This window comes from Grammomys surdaster, unplaced genomic scaffold, assembly GCF_004785775.1.
Source record: "Grammomys surdaster isolate TR1022 unplaced genomic scaffold, NIH_TR_1.0 210, whole genome shotgun sequence".
Lineage (NCBI taxonomy): Eukaryota > Metazoa > Chordata > Mammalia > Rodentia > Muridae > Grammomys > Grammomys surdaster.
In genome coordinates, this window is record NW_021604655.1 from 210,172 (window position 1) to 229,894 (window position 19,723).

At 41.2% G+C, this 19,723-nt stretch overlaps 1 protein-coding gene across 1 annotated transcript in view; it reads left to right on the top strand.

Annotated features, from left to right (window-relative positions):
* Sptlc2 (serine palmitoyltransferase long chain base subunit 2) overlaps positions 1-18,310 on the top strand; it is a 69,748-nt gene extending 51,438 nt beyond the window's left edge. Inside the window, exons 10-12 of the mRNA XM_028771888.1 lie at positions 13,962-14,097; positions 15,182-15,311; positions 18,007-18,310. Of these exons, the coding sequence (XP_028627721.1) occupies positions 13,962-14,097; positions 15,182-15,311; positions 18,007-18,126 (386 nt within the window). The 3' untranslated portion in view covers positions 18,127-18,310. The remainder of the gene's footprint in view (positions 1-13,961; positions 14,098-15,181; positions 15,312-18,006) is intronic.
* Positions 18,311-19,723: the final 1,413 nt, after the last annotated feature.

Here is a 19,723-nt window from a genome sequence, read left to right on the forward strand (position 1 = left end):
GGACTCGCTAATGAGGTATTAAATGATCCAGGGAACTGTTAACAACTAATTTAGGGGACGGAAACTACTCTGTCTTTGAAGAAGCATCAATATGATCTTGTAGAGAGAACTGGGTGCTACTCAGAGCTTTTGACCGGCCCCTACAATGCTGCCTTTCAAGCCCAGGAGCGATTGCTTTCTGCTTTTTCCTTTATTATTGTGTTTTAATGGAGATTGTTTAGAAACTCATCCAGATTAGTAGGGGAGAGGAGGCCATGAGCAAGGTGCAGTAATCAGAAAGGAAGGAAGAAGGCAGAGCGGATTTCCGGTGTACAGTTTCATCCCTACCTTGCACATTTGAGCAGTTACTTCAGTGCTGAGCTCTAAGTGAGACCCCCTCTCCTGTGACTTAGTGCCTAGAGCACTGCTGTCAAGACACGTTTGTGTCAGCATTTATCAGGGACCAACTCTGTGCTGGAGTTGAACAAGATGTGCTCTGTGCCTTTGAAAACAGCCATGCAGAGTGGCCGGGTGAAATGCCAGGGAAGAACTAGTCTCAGTCACAGAAACTTCTCCTTGGTTCACCTTGCTCCTTTCTTAATTCTCTGAGCCCTTCTCTCTGCATTTTCTGCCTCCTCTACCTTCCACACCTAATTCCCCATGAAACTTAATTCGTAAATTATTTAAAACAAACAAAGATCTAACCTGCTTAAGCAAACTTAAGTGAGTTCCCCTACCCCTATGGAGTCCCTTGTTGCTTACCAAAAACTAAGGGAAAATTTTCTTTCATAAATTAGCTGTTTCTGCTTCATTGTCTAACACAAAGGCCTTTTAACCAACAGCTTTAACTTTTTAAAATCAGTAAGCATTAAAACCACTTTACAGGTGAGGAAATTTGAGCCCACATGTAGGGCAAGTTCTCTCTGTACCTTGTTTCCAAATAGGATGTGGCTTTTTTAGTCCATCTGCTTCTACTTCTGGCCATATTTAATGCTTTATTAAAGCAAACTGTTTTATGACCTATTTCTAATTTTCTTATTCTGTTCAGCTAATTTTCGACAAAACACCCAATTTTCCTAGTGAATGCTCAGCCTGACAAATGACAGGGTGGGGCTGGGGAGGATTTGACTGCTTACTTCCTCCCTCTGTCTCAGCAACCACTTTACCAAGAGCTTTTGTAGGGACATGGTCTGTGTGTTTTTCCTTCTTCCACTCTCATCTCTTTTTTAAAAATCCAAATGCAAATAACTGTTTTTTATAGTAAGAAACTTTTTGTTTCTTTTTTTTAGTCCGTTTGAAGCTGGCTATTAGGATGCCCACAAGCATCAGGCTCAAAGCTAGTCTTTGAACATATGTACACTTGACCATTAAATGGAACATTGTTCTTAGTAGAAAACCTGAAGAAGGCATTTGGGTTCTCCTGGGTTAGAAAAAGAGCCCTGAACCAGAGGCCCCTCATTTGGAAATGTGGTAGCATGCAATGCAGAGGCTAAGCTCTTAAATATTCAAGGAGTGAAGCAGGTAAATTTCCTTAGCTCTGTTTCAGCTATTTGGTAACTTTAATTTTTTTGTTGTTGTTTTGTTTTGTTTTTTGAGACAGGGTTTCTCTGTGTAGCCCTGGCTGTCCTGGAACTCACTCTGTAGACCAGGCTGGCCCCGAACTCAGAAATCCGCCTGCCTCTGCCTCCCAACTGCTGGGATTAAAGGCGTGCACCACCACTGCCTGGCTATGCTTTTACTTTATAAAAAAAAAAAAAAAATCTTTTTGGGCAATGAACCCAGGCCTTGCACATAGTAAACCAGCTCTCTGCCTCAGATCTCCACCTCTGGCTTCATGATGCTTCTTTGATACAGTAAACCAAGAGAGACTTTATAGGTGCAGTGTTCGCTAGCTACAGTGAGGTCTTGCCTTACTAGGTAAGAGCAATTAATTGAGTTCAGTTCTGACTCCAACCAGGGAATACAGGAATTTGTTGTTAAAGAACAGGATTCAAGTCAGTGGAGAGGAAATATCAGGGTAAGGGTACTCTTTACCTTCAGAGTCTTTGCTGAAAGCAGACAGCAGTAAGATACCACAGTTGGGATTTTCTCTAATCTGATTTGACAGGATTCTCATCCAAACTGGACTCTTCAAAGACAGGGGAATCTAATGTGTGACTTGGTCAGAAAAGTCTTGGAAGATGTTAATATCAGTTTGGTGCAAGAAGAGAATCTTCATTAGTGTCAAAAGGATATCATCAAAGTACACTCTTGAGAGGTCCCCGCTTACATCAGAGGCATCTTAATGTGGTTGTGTTTGACCTTGTTCATATGCAAGAAAGCTTAAAAATAAGGTACAAAAGCAATCCAATGTGAGCCCTAGTTTAGCACCATTGCTATGGAATTTGTTAAAAATGAGGTTTCTAAGCCAGCTGCATGCCTGTAATCACAGGAGGATTGGAAATTTGAGGCCACCCTGGACTATTGTGGGACCCTGTCTCCCACCCCCATCCCCAAAGGATTCTAGCATGTCCTACTCAGACCCCTGATAATTATTGTCTTATGGCTCATGGCATTTTAAAAAACACTTCAGTCAGAAAGCAAACTAGCTTTTAGAAGACTTAACATGTAATTTATTTAGATTTTAAAGCTTGTTTACATCAGAGGGAACCAAAACTAAACACACCAGTTACTGGAAAATGAAAAATACATTGGAGGGCACGAAATGAGACATTGGTTATACAGCTCAGTGTCAGTTCACCCTTTCCTGTGACCCGGCTGCCTGGGGTTCCCACCTCCTGACACTTGTCAGCTAGGGAAGGAGGACTGTGGATTCAGACCTGAGGTCAGGATTGGTGAGGTTGCTTGGAATTGATTTTTGTTTTCTCTCCCTGTTTTGATTACTCATATTTTTGTAGCCTGTTGATTGGAAATACCAAAGTTTTAGTAAATAACATACAAATGGCCTTGACCACAGTAGAATGTTTTCCTTAATGTTCATTATTTGTAAACTCCTAACTTAACTGCCTTGTTTTCTGACTCAGAAACTACTCCCTTAAACTCAATCAAGCCTTTTCCAGTAATTGCCCTTATTTGCTACCCTCTGAAACTGGAGGTGGATTTGTGACCACACTGAACAGTAGGCAATTCCTCATCCCTTTGGTTCTGTCTAAAGTAACAGTGCTATCTGTGTTCTAGCCCCATCAGAGGGTATACTAGTTGGACAAATTAGGATTGTCTATCTTGGACTAGGGAAGTAACTGAGTAGTAAGTAGAATGCTTGTCTAGCATGCTAAAGGTTCTGGGTCTGAGGGAGAGAAAGGAGAAGGGGAGGGACTCAATCCTGAATGACTTGGCACCCTTTAAAATTTGGTGCTTTATTTTTTTTCAAAGGCTCTTGGCCTCTTTTCTTCCTTTTGTTCAAGGCCCCATGTTACTGACTGTGCATTAGCAACCATTCTGCTAAACTTTTGATTATATTGAATCAACAACTAAGCCCTTGCCCCTGCTGCTTGTTGCACATCCTGTTGCAGTCCTCAGGAAATCCTATTTTTTGGCATTGAAACGAATTAAAGGATTAAGCCACTGCAAGGGAGGGGGTGATAAACTCTGTGGGAGGAATTACCCTGCCAGTGTTAGCGAAAGTCGCTCTTATATGGAGATAGAAAACCACGGGCAGCTTTGGAACAGGCTCTCTGGGCATGGAGAGGCAGGCCTGGCTGCTTTGATGTCCTTTAGTCTGGCAGTGGCTCTAGCTGAGCACTTTGATGCTTGATATCCAGTACAAAATAGGGGCCCACAGTTGATGAACCTGGTTCCTACCCCTTTACCCCAGCATTAACAAAACTGTTAACTCTTGTTTCCTGGAAGCCTTTACAAATACCCTTTTACAAGATGCTTCACAGAGGTACTAGAGTATTTATAATAAGGCTGTTGGGGGTGTCTTTATTTCCTTTCCTTTGGGGCTCTCTTACGTGGCTAACACAGTTTTTTGGTTTTTTTCCATGTGCCATTTATATGAAACTTAAGAGGAATGTGCTATAGTTTGTCTTGCCTTTTAGTTAACATTTCTTTTGGTTTTGTTTTTCATGGAGTTTTGAGATTGTCCATCTTTCTCTGAGTCAGAAAATCAGAGTTCAGTTAACAATAGAAGTTTGTTTGTTTGTTTGTTTGTTTAATGGCACTGAGAATTGAATTTAAGGTCTCACACATGTTAAACAACTGCTCTACTGCTACTGCTAAGCTACATCTAGGACTACACAGAGAACCCTGTCTCAGAAAATCAAAAAGAAGACAAAAAAGCAGTACTTGAGATCAGGACTACAAGAGATACATGCAGAGTTCTGTGGAATTTTCTGAGTTCATGGAATTTACTGTAACAAACTAAACAACGTGAGCAATTTAAAAGGAAGGTTTATTTCCTCTCACAATCTGAGTGTTTCGGGCCACAGTCATTGTTTCTAAAGCAAATCATAGGGAGCTTGTGGCACAGAGCTGCTCACCTCACGGCAACCAAGAAGCAGAAAGAAACAGAAGGGGTCTGGGTGTGTATCTCAGGGCACAGCCTAAAATAAATTTTTCTAAAAGAATAGCACTTTTCCCCAGGAACAGTTCCTGTTAGTTTCTTCCTTTCAGTTTAGCTTCACTCATCATTAAGTGTTTGATATTTTATGAGCCCTCAAGGTCTGCCACAGCATCTAGCCTCAGGCCACTCTTCACCTTCCATAGCACCCCAGGCCAAGCTACACCTCCTTTTCTGTGTTTTTTTTCTTATGTTTTTGAGCCAAGTTGCTAAAAGCCAGAGATGCGTTGGTATTCTGGTACCGTGTTACAACTCAGATCTTGGAGATGACAAGTGTGTAGTTTGTAACAGTGAGTCAGCACTTTTTTCCAATTCAGCTTCAGGGAGGTATTGGTCCTTATTGTGGAAGTAAGCCCCATGCCAGCAGATGTGGTCTATTTTTTTTTTTTTAGGGTGTGTGTGTAGAACTGTGTCTAGTGAGTACTGCAGTAATATATTGGGGGTTTTTTTGGTTTTTTGTTTGTTTGTTTGTTTGTTTGTTTTTCAAGACAGGGTTTCTCTGTGTAGCCCTGGCTTCTAGAACTCACTCTGTAGACCAGCCTGGCCTCGAACTCAGAAATCTGCCTGCCTCTTCCTCCCAAGTGCTGGGATTAAAGGCATGTGCCACCACTACCAGTAATTACCTTATTTTTATGTGTGTTAATGTGTACCATGGTACCCCTGTAGGATGAAATTTAAATGTGGCAGTTTTTTCTAACCTGGCTAGCTCCCAAATAATTGAGACAGAGACTTATAGATTTATTCAACAAGCTTTAAGTACAATAACTGAGCAGCCATCTGTCATTATGGAGAACTCCCTCGGTGACTCTTCCTCATGCGACCATGTTTTTCTTCCTCCACCTTGCGGGCCTTCTTTTCCTGGGCCCTCACCTACCTCATCAGTATCTCCTACCTGACTCTTCTCTCTGGGTTCTTGGCTGGGATCGGAAGTCCAGCCTTCCTCTCTATGCTGCCCAGTCATTGCTAGTCAGCCTTTTATTAACCAGAGATAATTGGGGACCATTCTTTATACAACATTTATACAGGAGATTTTTCAGTATTCATTACAATGCTTCTGTCCTGGCTGTAACTTTATCTCAGGGCACAGAAATCAGCATCTGAATACACAGTGCACAAGATCAGTGCCCAGCAGCACCCATGTGGAGGTTAGAGGCCAACTTTTGACAGTTAAGTTCTCTCCGTCTACCATGTGGGTTCCATCATAGAACTCAGGTGTCATCAGGCCTGGTGGCAAGCACCTTTATGTGCTGAGCCATCCCACCAGCCTCAGAACTGTTCTCGATGTTTAGCTTCCCAACCATGCAGTGTCATTTGAGTGTTCTTAGTGAGATTTTTGACTCTTATTTAATGACCTTAAAGTTGGGGGAGAGTCTCAATCAGTCTAGGCTGGCCCTGAACTCACTGTCCTTGTCCCTCAGTCTCCTTAATGTCAGCCTTACAGGCTTTCATCACTATACCTGGCTTGAGGACTTTCTCTCTAGTTAATGTTATTTAATTTGATGGCACATTTCATTATATGACAAAAATAATCTGAAGTAGAACATATTCATTTTTTTATTGAGCCTCTTATAAACACATATGTTTGTGTAAAGGAGTTAACAAGTATAGTGGGAATCAAAGTTTAGTTGGTTTTCTCCAAGTGCCAGAAAAATCTCCAAGACTGGATATTTGTTACTTTTGTTATCAACTCTAAACGTTCAGTTCCCTGGCCCTGGTACAACTCAGATGTACACTGGCTTCCTAGTTGGGTGTCCATGCTTACAGACATAAAATTTACCATTTTAAAACAGCAGTTAAATAAATTCAGATATCCCTGAGAAGTTATTATATTGCTTGTAATGCCATATTTCATATTTAGATTGCAGATTCCAGTCATTCTAGAGAACATTTTTTTTTCTCCTTTAAAAACCATTCCAGGAGGGCTGGGCGGTGGTGGTGCATGCCTTTAATCCTAGCACTTGTGAGGCAGAGGCAAGCGGATTTCTGAGTTCGAGAGTTCGAGGCTAGCCTGGAGTGAGTTCCAGGACAGCCAGGACTACACAGAGAAACCCTGTCTCGGAAAAAAAAAAAAAAAATCCAGGAGAACTTTTATTAGTCTAAAAGTTCATGCAGTTTTGCTTTAAACTGTTAAATCCCCAGTTGACTGACTTTTTCATTGAACACAAAGGCTTCTCCATGCCTTAGTAATACAGAGGTGTCATTGAACTTTTTCTCTGCCGAATAGTTTTGTATTCTGTTGTACCCAACTCTTTTCAGGTGAATTGTACTCTCCTAAAAGGCAGTCAGAATCACGTGTTAATTCACTAATTCTGTATGCTAGCCTTCTATGACCTTTTCTCTTGACCAGATTTACAGAAGAAACACATAACAATAAACTCTCTGAGGAAGATGTCATGGGAGTAGAAGTAGACAGACAGATAGAAGAGATGTTTTTATAGACACTATCATCTGATCTGTGTCGTTCATAGGATTATTTGGAAAAAGAAAGGAAGGGCTGATCCTTTATGTTTTCATTTCCTGCGTTGGGACAAGGGCTTTAAATATCAAGCTCTGTTTTCATAACACATAATTCCTGTTTTACAAATCCTTGAAACACCCAGCGCCAAAGACTTCAGTTGTCCTTCCCTCCCCTTTTTTTTTTTTCTTCAAATTTTATCTTAAACAACAGAGGCTAAGAGTTTCTGCCTACCCCCAGAACACCCAGAGGCGTCTGTTTTGTCAGAGTTTGTTTGTTTTTGTAATTTATAAAAGAATAATAGCTAGCTCTGATTAAAATTATGAGTTGGGAAATTAGAGAATTAGCCTCAATTCCAGGTGTTGGTTTTAGCTTCAGGTGATTTTCCAAGTATTTGGTGGTTATTAATTAATTAATTAATTAATGCAATGACATTCATGTAGTAAAGTGCACAGATCCTAGGTATACTGTCCATGAGTCAATATCATGTAATTACCATCCAATTCACAGGGCGCCATTCCTTGCTCCAGTCCTCTATGCTATTTTGGGTTTTTTTGTTTGTTTGTTTGTTTGTTTGTTTCCAAGACAGGGTTCCTCTATATGACCCAGACTGTCTATGAACTTAGAGATCTACCTGCCTCTGCCTCTCTAGTGCTGGGATAAAAGGTTTGTGCCACCACATCCAAAATCTTACTTTTGAAGCTACAGAGTCAAACACATGTTCTTGGTTATGGTATAATTTACATAAAAAAAACTAAACTGAAATTTTCTGCTTTTTCAGCAGGTGACCCCTGGGGATGCCTGTTAAAGCAGAATTAAAGTTAGGAGCCAAATTATTTTGACAGCCAGTGCTTTATACATAGGTCTCTTGAAAGTTTATAGCTATCTGTTGTAGGAGGGCCTATAATCTATAATGTCTGTCCAAGAGACCCTCAAAGTTTCTGTTATGTTAGTATTGATACAGAGCTTTGTGTTTTGGGTTCTGTGTATCCCTGGATGTCCTGGAGCTTGTTCTGTAGAACACACTGGCCTCAAACTAGATCTGCCGGCCTCTGCCTCCAAAGTGCTAGTATTAAAGGCATGTGCTACCACTGCCTGGCAAGAGCTTTGTCTATAGGTTTCATTCAGAGTCTCTAGCCATCTGTCATAGGCAGGAGGGCCTTGAAGTTTCTGTGAGTGCCAATAGAGAGCTTCCTTACAACTGAAGATGTCATCATAAGAGTCCCAAGAAATCAGAAGTAGGACTATTTATCAGAATTCTTTTTAAGTGAATAAAATAAATACACTTGACACAGCTCAAGATCTTGGGGCCTGGGAGGTGTCTGAGTGGGTAAAAAAGCTAGCCTGCAAGATACACTGAAAATGCCATTGTCTTCTATGGTGGGATTAGCCTGAACTAAAGGCTTAGCACAGTAGCAGAAACAAAAGAGACTTCATGAAGTTGGAAGGCCAAAAATTACTCCTGAAAATTGTCCTCTGACACACATCCCATACATACCTCAATCAACTATTTAAGAAATAAAAATAACTTCAGAATTAATCTGACCATAGTTACTAAAGATCATCTTCTGGGGCTGGTTTTGTAGTACAATATTAGTGAGCTGTCTGCCTGAGTGAGATCTTAGAACTGATTCTGAATTTCTGGCTTCAATCCCAGCACTGGAAAAAATAAAATAAAGGAACTAACTTCTCAAAGATGTCTCTAGACTTTGCAGGCAGATAGATAGATAGATAGATAGATAGATAGATAGATAGATAGATAGATAGTAAAAAAAAAGTTTTAGTGCCATTGAGGGATGGACATGATCATATTTTATTGAATTCATGTATAAAATTCAAGTAAATCTTAATTACTATACTAAAGTGACCCTTTCCTCCAGGATAAAAAAATTGTTTGGAAAATAGGAAAAATTCAGACCTCTTAGAGCTCTCTATGTCTTCTTTGTTGTTGTTGTTTTTTGTTTTTGTTTTTCCGAGACAGGGTTTCTCTGTGTAGCCCTGGCTGTCCTGGAACTCACTCTGTAGGCCAGGCTGGCCTCGAACTCAGAAATCTGCCTGTCTCTGCCTCCCAAGTGCTAGGATTAAAGGTGTGCGCCACCACCGCCCGGCAGAGCTCTCTATGTCTTAAAGTTCTTTTTTATCTCTATGAGGATATGCCATGTGAGTTTGGGAGCCTGAGGAAGAGGCCATCAGATACCCTGGAGTTGGAGGTACAGGTCGTTTTAAGTTGCCTAACCTGAGGGTTGACCAAAATATCTGATATAAACAATTGAAGAGAGAGAATTCTCATAGTGGACAGTAGAGGCGGGCCAGGCATCCAGCATAAGGAATGCCCTATGACCTGCTTTCTCCAACTAGGTCCTACCTCCTCTAAAATTTCCAGCATCTCTTAAAATAGTACCATCAGCTAAGGATTAATCATACAAAGCCATGATTGTGAAGACATTTCATATTCAAACCTTAATAAAGTGCTGGTTAATTGGTGATAGGGCTAGTAGGTCTGTGATAAGACAAAAGGTGATACATATAATTTTTTTAAAAGATTATACTAATACACAAATATGTCACTCAATTTTAAGCTAGTTTTAATGAGGTATTATTTACATACAATAATAAAATTCACCAACTTTTAAGTATATATTTCCACAAATTTGTACTAACACACATAGTCCTACCACGATAAACACACATAGCCAACCATACCACAATAAGGTCACTGAATATTTTCATCATCCCCCAAAACACCCCCATGTCCCCTGGCTGACCAAGCCTGCTCACTCAATCAGCGGGGTCTCAGGGAGGGAGGGAGGATTCAGAAGAAGAAGACAGCTAGACGACACTATAGCGTGACCCAGCCAGTGCTGAGGCTGAAACAGGTTATTTTCCTGTCTGCTTTTACACCATTCTAGGTACATACAAAGAATATGGTCAGTCCTAAGGCATAGAGTAGTCAAGGAACAAGCAAGACATAAACAAAGGTCTCATGATGTCTGTATTCAGTATCTTAACAAGACCCATCAAAATACAAAGAACATATTCCTCAACTGTATTCATCTTGATTCTACTTCCTTGCCCTAGCCCTAATTCCTGTCAACTTCCTAGAAGGCTGCCCCAAAAACTTTCCACACCTGGCTGTCTGCCGAATTTCTACTTCTTTTTTTTTTTTTTAAATAATTATTTATTTGATGTGTGTGAGTACACTGTTGCACCAGAAGAAGGCATCAGATCCCTTTACAGATGGTTGTGAGCCAACATGTGGTTGCTGGGAATTGAACTCAGGACCTCTGGGAGAGCATTCTGGTGCTCTTAACCTCTGAGCCATCTCTCCAGCCCCCACATTCCCACTTCTTGACAACCGTTGAACTCTTTTCTTGTTTCTACACTTGTCCTCTAGGATTCCATTCTGATTCATACAGCATGCAATCTTATTTCTGTCTTCATCTAGCATACTTTGCAGATCAAGATTGTGCTAGATTTTGTTTGTTCCTTTTAAAAAATATTTTCTGTTCTTACTGTAGTTTTTGGGTTGTTTGGTTTTGCTTTTGTTTTCAAGCAAGGGTCTCACTGTGGGGCCCACACTAGCCTAGAAGTTGCCGTCCTCTGATCTCATGTCCAGCATTGCTACCGTTTTGAACCTATACATTATAACCTTAATAACATCTTAACATCCTTGTTTGCTAGTTCTCTTGCCACTTTTGGTCTGTTTGCTTTCTGACTTCCCACTTAGTCCTATAGGCATTCTCTAGCCTGTTTGTTGGCCTACACTTTTCTTGGTTGTCATATACTTTACCAGTTGGGTCTTCTATTTTGTTGTATTCACTTCAGCATCACTGAACTTTGCTCAGAGAATCAAATCCTTTTGAGACTTGCTTTTCAGATTTGTTAAGGTATATCGAGACTTAATTTTTTGCTTTTGACTTTTCAAGACAGGGTTTCTCTGTTTAATGGTTCTGGCTGTCCTGGAACTTGCTCTGTAGTCAAGGCTAGCCTCATACTCAAGAGATCTTGGTTTGTCTCTGCCTCCAGATACTCCAGTACTGGGATTAAAGGCCACCATACCCAGCCCATCCTAGGGTTAATTTAGTTCCACTACTAAAGTGACATTCTTCTGTGGGCTATTGTGTATACATTGTGCCATCTTTCCATTTTGGTGGGTGAATAACTATTGTGAGCTCTTTATAAGTGCCAGGAATTGTTGGGGCTACTGCCTTCTGGGGGAATTTCCCAATCCTTGGTAGTTTCTTCTCACACATGTGCAGTTCTGGTCTTGCCAAAGCTCACTCCCCTCCCCTTCTAGTTACTGCCCAACAGAGTCCTAGTCAATTTGACCTCTCTGATTCTAATTTCATCTGACAAGATTAGGTCTGCCTTCTCTGGGTAGCAACCTGGAACTTGCTTCTAGGCATTAAGTTCCTGAAGGTTCACCCTGCTTCCATCTCTGAAGTAACATTTTCACTCTTCTTGTTGCCATGTCTGTACTGAAGGAAGATAAATCTTGTCCCAGTATTAAAGAAAGGGTGGAAGTAAAGTCTCCTCTAAAAGTGAAGGAAGAGGCTGGTGACATAGTTCACTTGGTTGAATGTTTGTCCTTGTTTGGTACCTAGCACTGCATTGGTGGCTATTGTGAGCTCTTTATAAGTGCCAAGAATTGTTGGGGCTACCTGGCATGGTAGCACATGTAAACTTAGAGGTGGAATTGGGAGGATCAGAAATTCGAGGTCATTTTCTGATAGCCTAGAATATATGTGTAGTGAAAATATATATATATAAATAAAATGAGAATGGCCCCAAAAGGCTCATATTTGCATGTTTAGTGTCCCCATTTGATGACTGAGAAGGATTAGAAGATGTGACCTTGGAGGAAGTGTGTCACTGGAGGTGGGCTTTGAGGCTTCAGAAAGCCCATGCCAAGCCCAGTGGTTCTCTTCCTGATGCCTAAGGACCAAGATGTTAAATCTCTCAGCTATTGTTCCAACAGCATGCCTGCCTCACCGTATTCCCCACCTGATGATAAGGACTAAGCCTCTAAAACTGTGAGCAAGTCCCCGAGTAAATGCTTTCTTTTAGCCAGGCCTTTAATCCTAGCACTTGGAAGACAGAGGCAGGCAGATCTTTGTGAGTTTGAGGCTAGCCTGGTCTACAAAGCAAGTTCCTGGATGGCCAGAGAAACACCATCTTAATCTCCCACCCTACATGCAAAAATAAAGAGTTGCTTTGCTCAGGATACAGAATCTTGACAGCAATAAAACCCCTAATAAAACATGAAATCTTGTCTCAAAATTTTTTTTCAGCCAATTAATAAAGTTTTAGAAGGTAGAACAAGCATCTTTTTTCATATTGCAAGAAATTAGGATGTGTAATTCTGAGAACCCAGTTCTTGGAATCCTTATGTAACACACCTATTCTTAGCTCTTGTTCTTCATAAGGTACATGTTTTCTCTGATCTACTTGACATTATTGTATATAAAGGATATTCATTTGGGGCTGTGTGTATCCAACTTATCTAGTATAGTTTCCCACAAGTGGTAGACATGTCAGTATTCTAACTCTAAGGACATTTGAGTTACCTGTGCATCTGATTGGTTGATAAACTTATTAATTGTATCATCCTTGAATTCTAACATGATAAAATTACTCCAGCCTTCTCTTATCAATATTTTTGACTGTGAAAAAAAACACACATTAGCACTCTGCAAGTTAAGTCTTTCAAAACTATTGTCTTGTTCGGCCATCTGATCATAATGTAATGTCAACACTTCACCAATTATTTATTCAATTAGAAATTAGAAAACATTTTAATCCCACCAGAGGTAGAAGGCAGCAGATTTCTTGACTTTGAGGACATTCAGAGCTACATAGAAAAACCAACCAAACCAAAACAAAGCAAACTTGTGTTCGAGATTAGCTAGATAGGTTTTGTGCTAGAGAGGCTCTTGCTATCTGGTAAAAGTTTTAAGGAGCTATGAATACAAGGTGACTCAGAATTTGAGGTCTAACCGGTATCGTCAGTGTTCAGATTTGTGGAAGTGTTTGCACCGTGGCTGCTTGAAGTGATATTGATGTTGGAAGTCCGGCCCAGATTCTATTTTTGGCAGTGCCTCTTCTTACTTGGTGGCAATAAGCAAGGTACCACCTCTGCGAGTCTCCTAACATGTAGAATGGTGGGATAAGCACCCTCTGCACTGTCAAGGGTGTGCACAATGAGGCACTGTGACTGAGAGAGAACGCCATGAATGACACCGTTTCTTTTTCTTTTTCTTTTTTTTTCGAGATTCATTTATTTATTTTATTTATACTGTAGTACACTGTCACTTTCTTCAGACACACTAGAAGAAAGTATCAGATCCCATTACAGACGGTTGTGAGCCACCATGTGGTTGCTAGAAATTGAACTCAGGACCTCTGGAAGAGAAGTCAGTGCTCTTAACTGCTGAGCCATCTCTCCAGCCCTGTTTCTTTCTTTCTTTTTTTAAAGGGTTATAGTGCCTGTGTTAGGCAAGTTCTTTACTACGGAGCTGCATCTTCAGCCCTTAGCCATGAAACTTTCTTTTGTACATTACTATAATCCTTCCTGTAGGTCAGGCTGTGACAAGTTTGGTAGTAGAGTGCTAGCGTAGCACGCATGAGATCCTAGATTGATTCCCCAGCACCAATGCAAAACGAACTCTGCTATCAGCAGCTCCAGTGACAAGCGACAGGATGCAGAGGAAGCACATTTATGTTTATATTCCACACAAGTTGGTATGCAGACTGCTTTATGTTAGAAGAAAGGAGTATGGTAGTACATGCCTGTAACCCCAGCACTTGGGAAACTGAGGCAAGAATTCCAAGAGTTCAAGGACATCCTGGACTATACAGTAAAAGTCACCTGAAAACAAGAATAACAGACCTAATGAGATGAAGAGAAGGCAGGGAAAATACTTATCTTCTTCTTCTATTCCTTAGTATTATTTTGGCCTTTTCTAGGCAAAGAATGTATACAGCAGTTGGCTGAGAACACCAGATACTTCAGGAGACGGCTGAAGGAGATGGGCTTCATCATCTATGGCAATGAAGACTCCCCGGTGGTGCCTTTGATGCTCTACATGCCGGCCAAAATTGGGTACATTGTGTGGAAGGTCACAGACCAGCCCGTCCTTAGACAGAGGATAGATTGGGGCTGGAGTGGGAGAAGAAGTTGACATTCCTGTGTTGCTACACCCGCAGGAATTTTTTTTTCTTGCTTGCAAGCCTATTTGAAAGAAAATGTCATTGTGTAGCCCTAGCTGGCCCTAGCTGACTCATTATATAGATTGAGCTCTGTCTCCCAAGTGCTGGGATTAAACATGCTACTCCTATACCTGTCATGGGCAGAGTCTTTTTTTATTCCCAAACTCTGAGCAAATAAAGGGAAGAGTAAAAATGAGTCAGGTAGCCAACAAGAAGATAAAACAGAAAGCATAATTTGGTAAACAAAACAAAACCAGGTTAGAATTCATTATTTAGTCAAGATTCAGATGTAGAATAAGGCCACAAGACAACTGTAATGAAGTTGTTTATATAACGGTTGTGGAGTTTGGGTAACCTACTGACCTGCAAAGCCTGTACTCTAGAAGCAGCTTTAGTCCTAAAGTAGGTTTTTTAGTCCTTTAGTAGGTTTTTTGGTTTTGGTTTTGGTTTTTAAATTCCTGGTGTAGAGAGCCTGTTCCAGTCAGCCAGCCACCTTAGTGGCAGCAGAGAGATGTCCTGTTGCACAGCTCCTCTGTCCTCCCAAACTTACTAAAAAGAGGCCTGAGATTATAACACAGATTTATTTTGAAATCTTAACCACTATTACATTTCAGGAGCAGGCCATCACCTTAAGCAAACTTTATCAGAATTAATCCTTGCCTGTTACATTCTTCCACCTTTGTGAAGGAATAACTAACAGAGAACTGGATAAACAGAATTTTTAGAACACCAGTTTTAAGTGTTTAAGTGTCATCAAATACTTAGGCCAGCAAGACTTGATACTGGCTGCTATTTCTTTTTTATGGTTGTTGTTTGGTTTTTGTTTTTCTTTTTCGAGGCAGGATCTCTTCTTTGTCCTGTCTGCCCTAGAACTACCTCTGTAGATCAAGCTAGCCTGGAAAGAGTGCTGGGTTTCAAGGGCATATCACCATGCCCAGCTGCAATCATTGGTTTCATTTCCTGTTTTCCCTTTGTAGCGCCTTTGGAAGAGAGATGCTAAAACGGAACATTGGTGTAGTTGTGGTAGGATTTCCTGCTACCCCCATCATTGAGTCCAGAGCCAGATTTTGCCTGTCAGCAGCTCATACCAAAGAAATACTTGACACGGTAAGTGCCTTTGACCAATACTAAAAGAGGTTGTATATCAGACAGACGGCTTAATCGCCTGATGTTGTTGGGCACCTAGGACCTGGCTGCTGAGGCAGTGGCAAGCAGTGCTATTGAAAATGGCCGTTTCTAAGCAATTGCAGAATCTTCCAAATCATCTACCAAATCCAGCTCCAAGTTCTAAAGAATGGTCCAGCTTCCTTTGTTGTTTGGTGACAGGGTCTCAATAAGTAGTCAAGATTGCCGCAGAACTCACTATGTATTCACACTGGAGATCCTCCTGGCTGCTGGCATTATAGGTTTGAGCTTCCTCACCAGGGTCAGCCTCCACCTGCACTGTTGTCTCCTCCTCATGGGATCTAAAGCTGAAAGAAAGAGTTCCAGTGTTAGTAATTTGCGCCATCTCCTTTAATGTTACACTAATAAGCCTTTCCTCCATGTGTGACTGCTGTGCATTGGTCCCAACTCCACTTAAAGGAACCTTGCTGCGTGTCCCCTTGAACCCTAAAACACACACACACACACACACACACAGAGCAAGTTCTTTAAACTAATAATGGTTTCATTGTGGGTTGGTTTGAGGGGAGTTGGTACTGTGCTTTTTTTTTTGTTTTTCTTTGTTAGACATAGGCTGATCTGCAACACACAGAGACCTGCCTGTCTCTGCCTCCCAACACTGAGATCACAGACATGTGTCCTGATGCCTGCTAATCTTAATGAATTCTGTGAACGCTTGTTTTTAAAAGTACTATAACAATCTCATTGACACTTTTGTTTAGTTTGTTTTGTATTTTAAGACAGTGTCCCCCTATGTAGCTCTGGCTGTCCTGGAGTTCTTTATGTAAACCAAGCTGGTCTTAAACTCACAGAGATCATCTGCCTCTATCTCCAGAATGGCTGGGACTAAAGGGGTATGATACCATGCCCAGCTAACATTTTCTGTTTCTTAACAGCTAAAGACTTTTGACCGTTCTTCCCTGTATCTACAAAATGAAATTTCTCTCATTAAAAATATATTCCTGGCTGGGCAGTGGTGGCACTCGCCTTTAGTCCTACCACTTGGGATGCAGAAGCAGGCAGATTTCTGAGTTCGAGGCCAGCCTGGTTTACAGAGTGAGTTCCAGGACAGCCAGGGCTACACAGAGAAACCCTGTCTCAAAAAAAAAAAAAAAAACATTCCTGACCTGGCATGATAATGTGTGCCTTTGGTAATCCCAGCATTTAGGAGGCTGAACCAGGAAAGTCAAAAGTTTGAAACCTGCCTAAGATAAGTAATGAAAACTTTCTCAAAAACGGGAAAAACTTTCAGGTTTTTTTGTTTTGTTTTTAATTTTTATTAGAACACTTTAGTAGTGACTGATCTTCCCCTTCCTTAAGTGACCAGTGTGACACTCTGGTATTATAAAATGCAGGTATTATGTGAGCTGCTCTTCTCACACTCTGACTTACCCAGTTGGTCCAGTTTATCCATCCGATTTGTTTTCTCTAGTACAGTTTGTAGATAGTAAAAGTGTCTTTTTTTCTTTTTCAGTCCTTTGCACTTCTATTCTGTCTTTGAATCCTTGATAGTAAAAGTTTCTATACTGACTTATTTATATTTTCTTGAGATTATAATTACATCATTTTCCCTTCCCTTTCTCCTTCCATTCCCTCCCATGCTCTTGCTCTTATTCAGATTCATGGTCTCTCTCTCTTTTTTTAAGTTGGGGTGTGTGTGTGTGTGTGTGTGTGTGTGTGTGTATGTGTGTCTATAAATAATACATAGAATCAACACATAAAATACAGAGTCAATAAAGCTGTTCTGAAAAATGGGAAGGACAAAGGCAACAGCTCAGGGAGGACAGCTGTCCAAGAGTAATCCCTTACTCAGCAACATAATGGTTTTTCATAAGAATCCATCTTTCCTTAGAATACATTTGTATAGAATGCACACAGTATACAAAAAGACTGTTAGAGCTAATAAGTGGTTTTGGCAAAGCTGTCAGGTAAAATAGCCTTGTACTACATTAGTATTTCGAGATTCCAGCAGTAACCAAATGAAAAGGGAGTCTCAGGCCAGGCATGGTGATGCAGACCTTAGTCGCAGCACTTGGGAGGCTACACAGAGGGATCACAATTCAGGGCTAGTGTGAGTGTGCACAGGGCCCTCCTGTAGTCTCAACATCAGGACTCAGGTAGACAACTAAGAATAAGTTTAACAAGTTTAACAAGTATTTACCTTTATGTTGATAAACAATTCTAAAATGTACATTTTCTTTTACAATATCTTTGTATGCTTTTTATTTATTTATGGAGTCATACTCCATGACTTGCATATGGAGGTCAAAGGGAAAGTTGGAGGAGTTGATTCTTTACTATCTGGGTGCCAGGGATTAATCTCAAGTTGTGAGACCATAGAGGTGCCTTTGCCTGCTGAGCCAGTCACAGACCCAGGGTGTGCATTCCAGCTATAATCCCAACAGGAAGCCTGTTCCCTTTCCTACAAACACATTGCACTTAGAAGAGTTGTAGCCTTTGTGGTCATGCGTGGATACACAGTCCTTTTAGGTAGCTGGGCCTGCCACAGCTGTGTGGAGTCTTTCCTGAAGATTTGGATTCCCACCAAGATAACCTTGCCACTGATGTTTCTACTCAGGAGAGCCATGGGTGCACTTGCCCCGATGGACCCTGCTGACTTCTCCCTTATGTTCTTCAGGCTTTGAAGGAGATAGATGAAGTTGGGGATCTGCTGCAACTGAAGTACTCTCGCCACCGGCTGGTGCCTCTGCTGGACAGGCCCTTTGATGAGACTACCTATGAGGAGACAGAAGACTGAGCCTTTCTGGTGCTCCCTCGAGGAGGACTTCCTCCCAGGACAGTGTGTGGCCTTTCTGAGCCAATTCCAGGAACCATACTTCAGTGACCACTTCACGTGAAAGACATTTCCAAAGCTACTGAAGGTGGCCACCTCCACTCCAAATGGCATTTTGTAAATAGTAAAAAAAAAACAAACTGCTTCACATTCTTTCTTTCTTTGCTAAGTCACACACATACACACACACACACACACACACAATTACTTTGTCCATTAAAAAATGTTTTATTTTATAACTATTCTACTTGTGAAATCACGCTGACCCTTGCCTGTGGCTTCTGAAACAGGCATTTCCCGCTGCAGTCACCTCATGGGCTTGGATCCGTCAAGACCTACTTCAGGCCCTGGCTCTCCAGCCTCGAGACTCACTGGCCCTCTCCCTAGGGAGCAAGTGCCTTCTGCTGACTTCCCGCCCAGGTCTCAGAGGTTGTCCCCCTTGGAATCCCTGTTTAACCAGTCAAGTTAATCAACCAAAGCATTCTGTCTTTAGTCTTAAGGTAAATGTTACCAAGGCTGGAAGGCTTATGTGACTCCCCCTGGCCAAGGACCTCCTAAGACTGGTCTCTCTTTTTTTTTGTTCTGTTCACCAAATAATTTATTCATTATCCGCTCTTCCTTCATATGGTCGGTCATAGGCTGAAGATGTATCCAGCATTTTGGTTCTCTCTGATATCTAGCCCTAATGCTTCCCACCTCTAAAGTTACGACAGCCTCTTGCTGCTTTTGGGTCCAGATTAAGATTTGGCCCAATACAGTCAAGTGTTAGTCAGTCCTTTGCTCATGTTCTGCTTACACCATTAGTGGTGTAAGTTTTCCACCTAGATGCTGACTCACCTGAACATTGATCTTCCAAAGGCCAGTTCTTCTACTCCTCCTATGCTAAGATTTTACCCAGCGTCTTGGCTGGCTTCTCTTGTGCTTCCGTTGTATTTTACCCCCTTTGAGGAATTCTGATCAAATACCTCCTTCTTAAACTGGAATAGCCTCTGTTTTTGTCACCACCAGGTCAGGGACTTCATTCAGAGCTTTGTGCTGCTTGACCAAAGACCACATCTGAAGAGCACCATTTTAAAGTTTTTTGATTTTTTTTTTTTGACCAAAGCTTAATTGAAGAGAACTTTTGGCTTTATTGTACTGAAAATGAATTTGTCTTTTAGTAGTGATCAAGTGTTATAAGCAAGGATTGAGAACAGAATGGGGGAAAAAAACCTGTTTAGAAGTACATTTTGTATGTCATTCTTTAAAATTACTCTTATTACTGATAAAGATGCCTAAACCAAGTTCTTCTGGGGATCTGTCAGCTGCAGGTACATGGAAGAGAAGATAAGCAGTATCATTTGTGAATCTGTTTTCATGCCCTGGATCTGTTATCTTTGGCCCTCTTGGCATCTGTGAGCTTTCAGCCTTTGAGATGTTCTAAGGTTGTATGTGGAGTTTTTAAAGAATAGAAATGTGTGAACAGACAGAGGTAGGCTGATCTAAGTTTGAGGTCTACATAGAGTTCCAGGATAGCCTGGTCTGCATAGTGAAACCTGAAGGGGGAAGGTGGGGAGGGGGG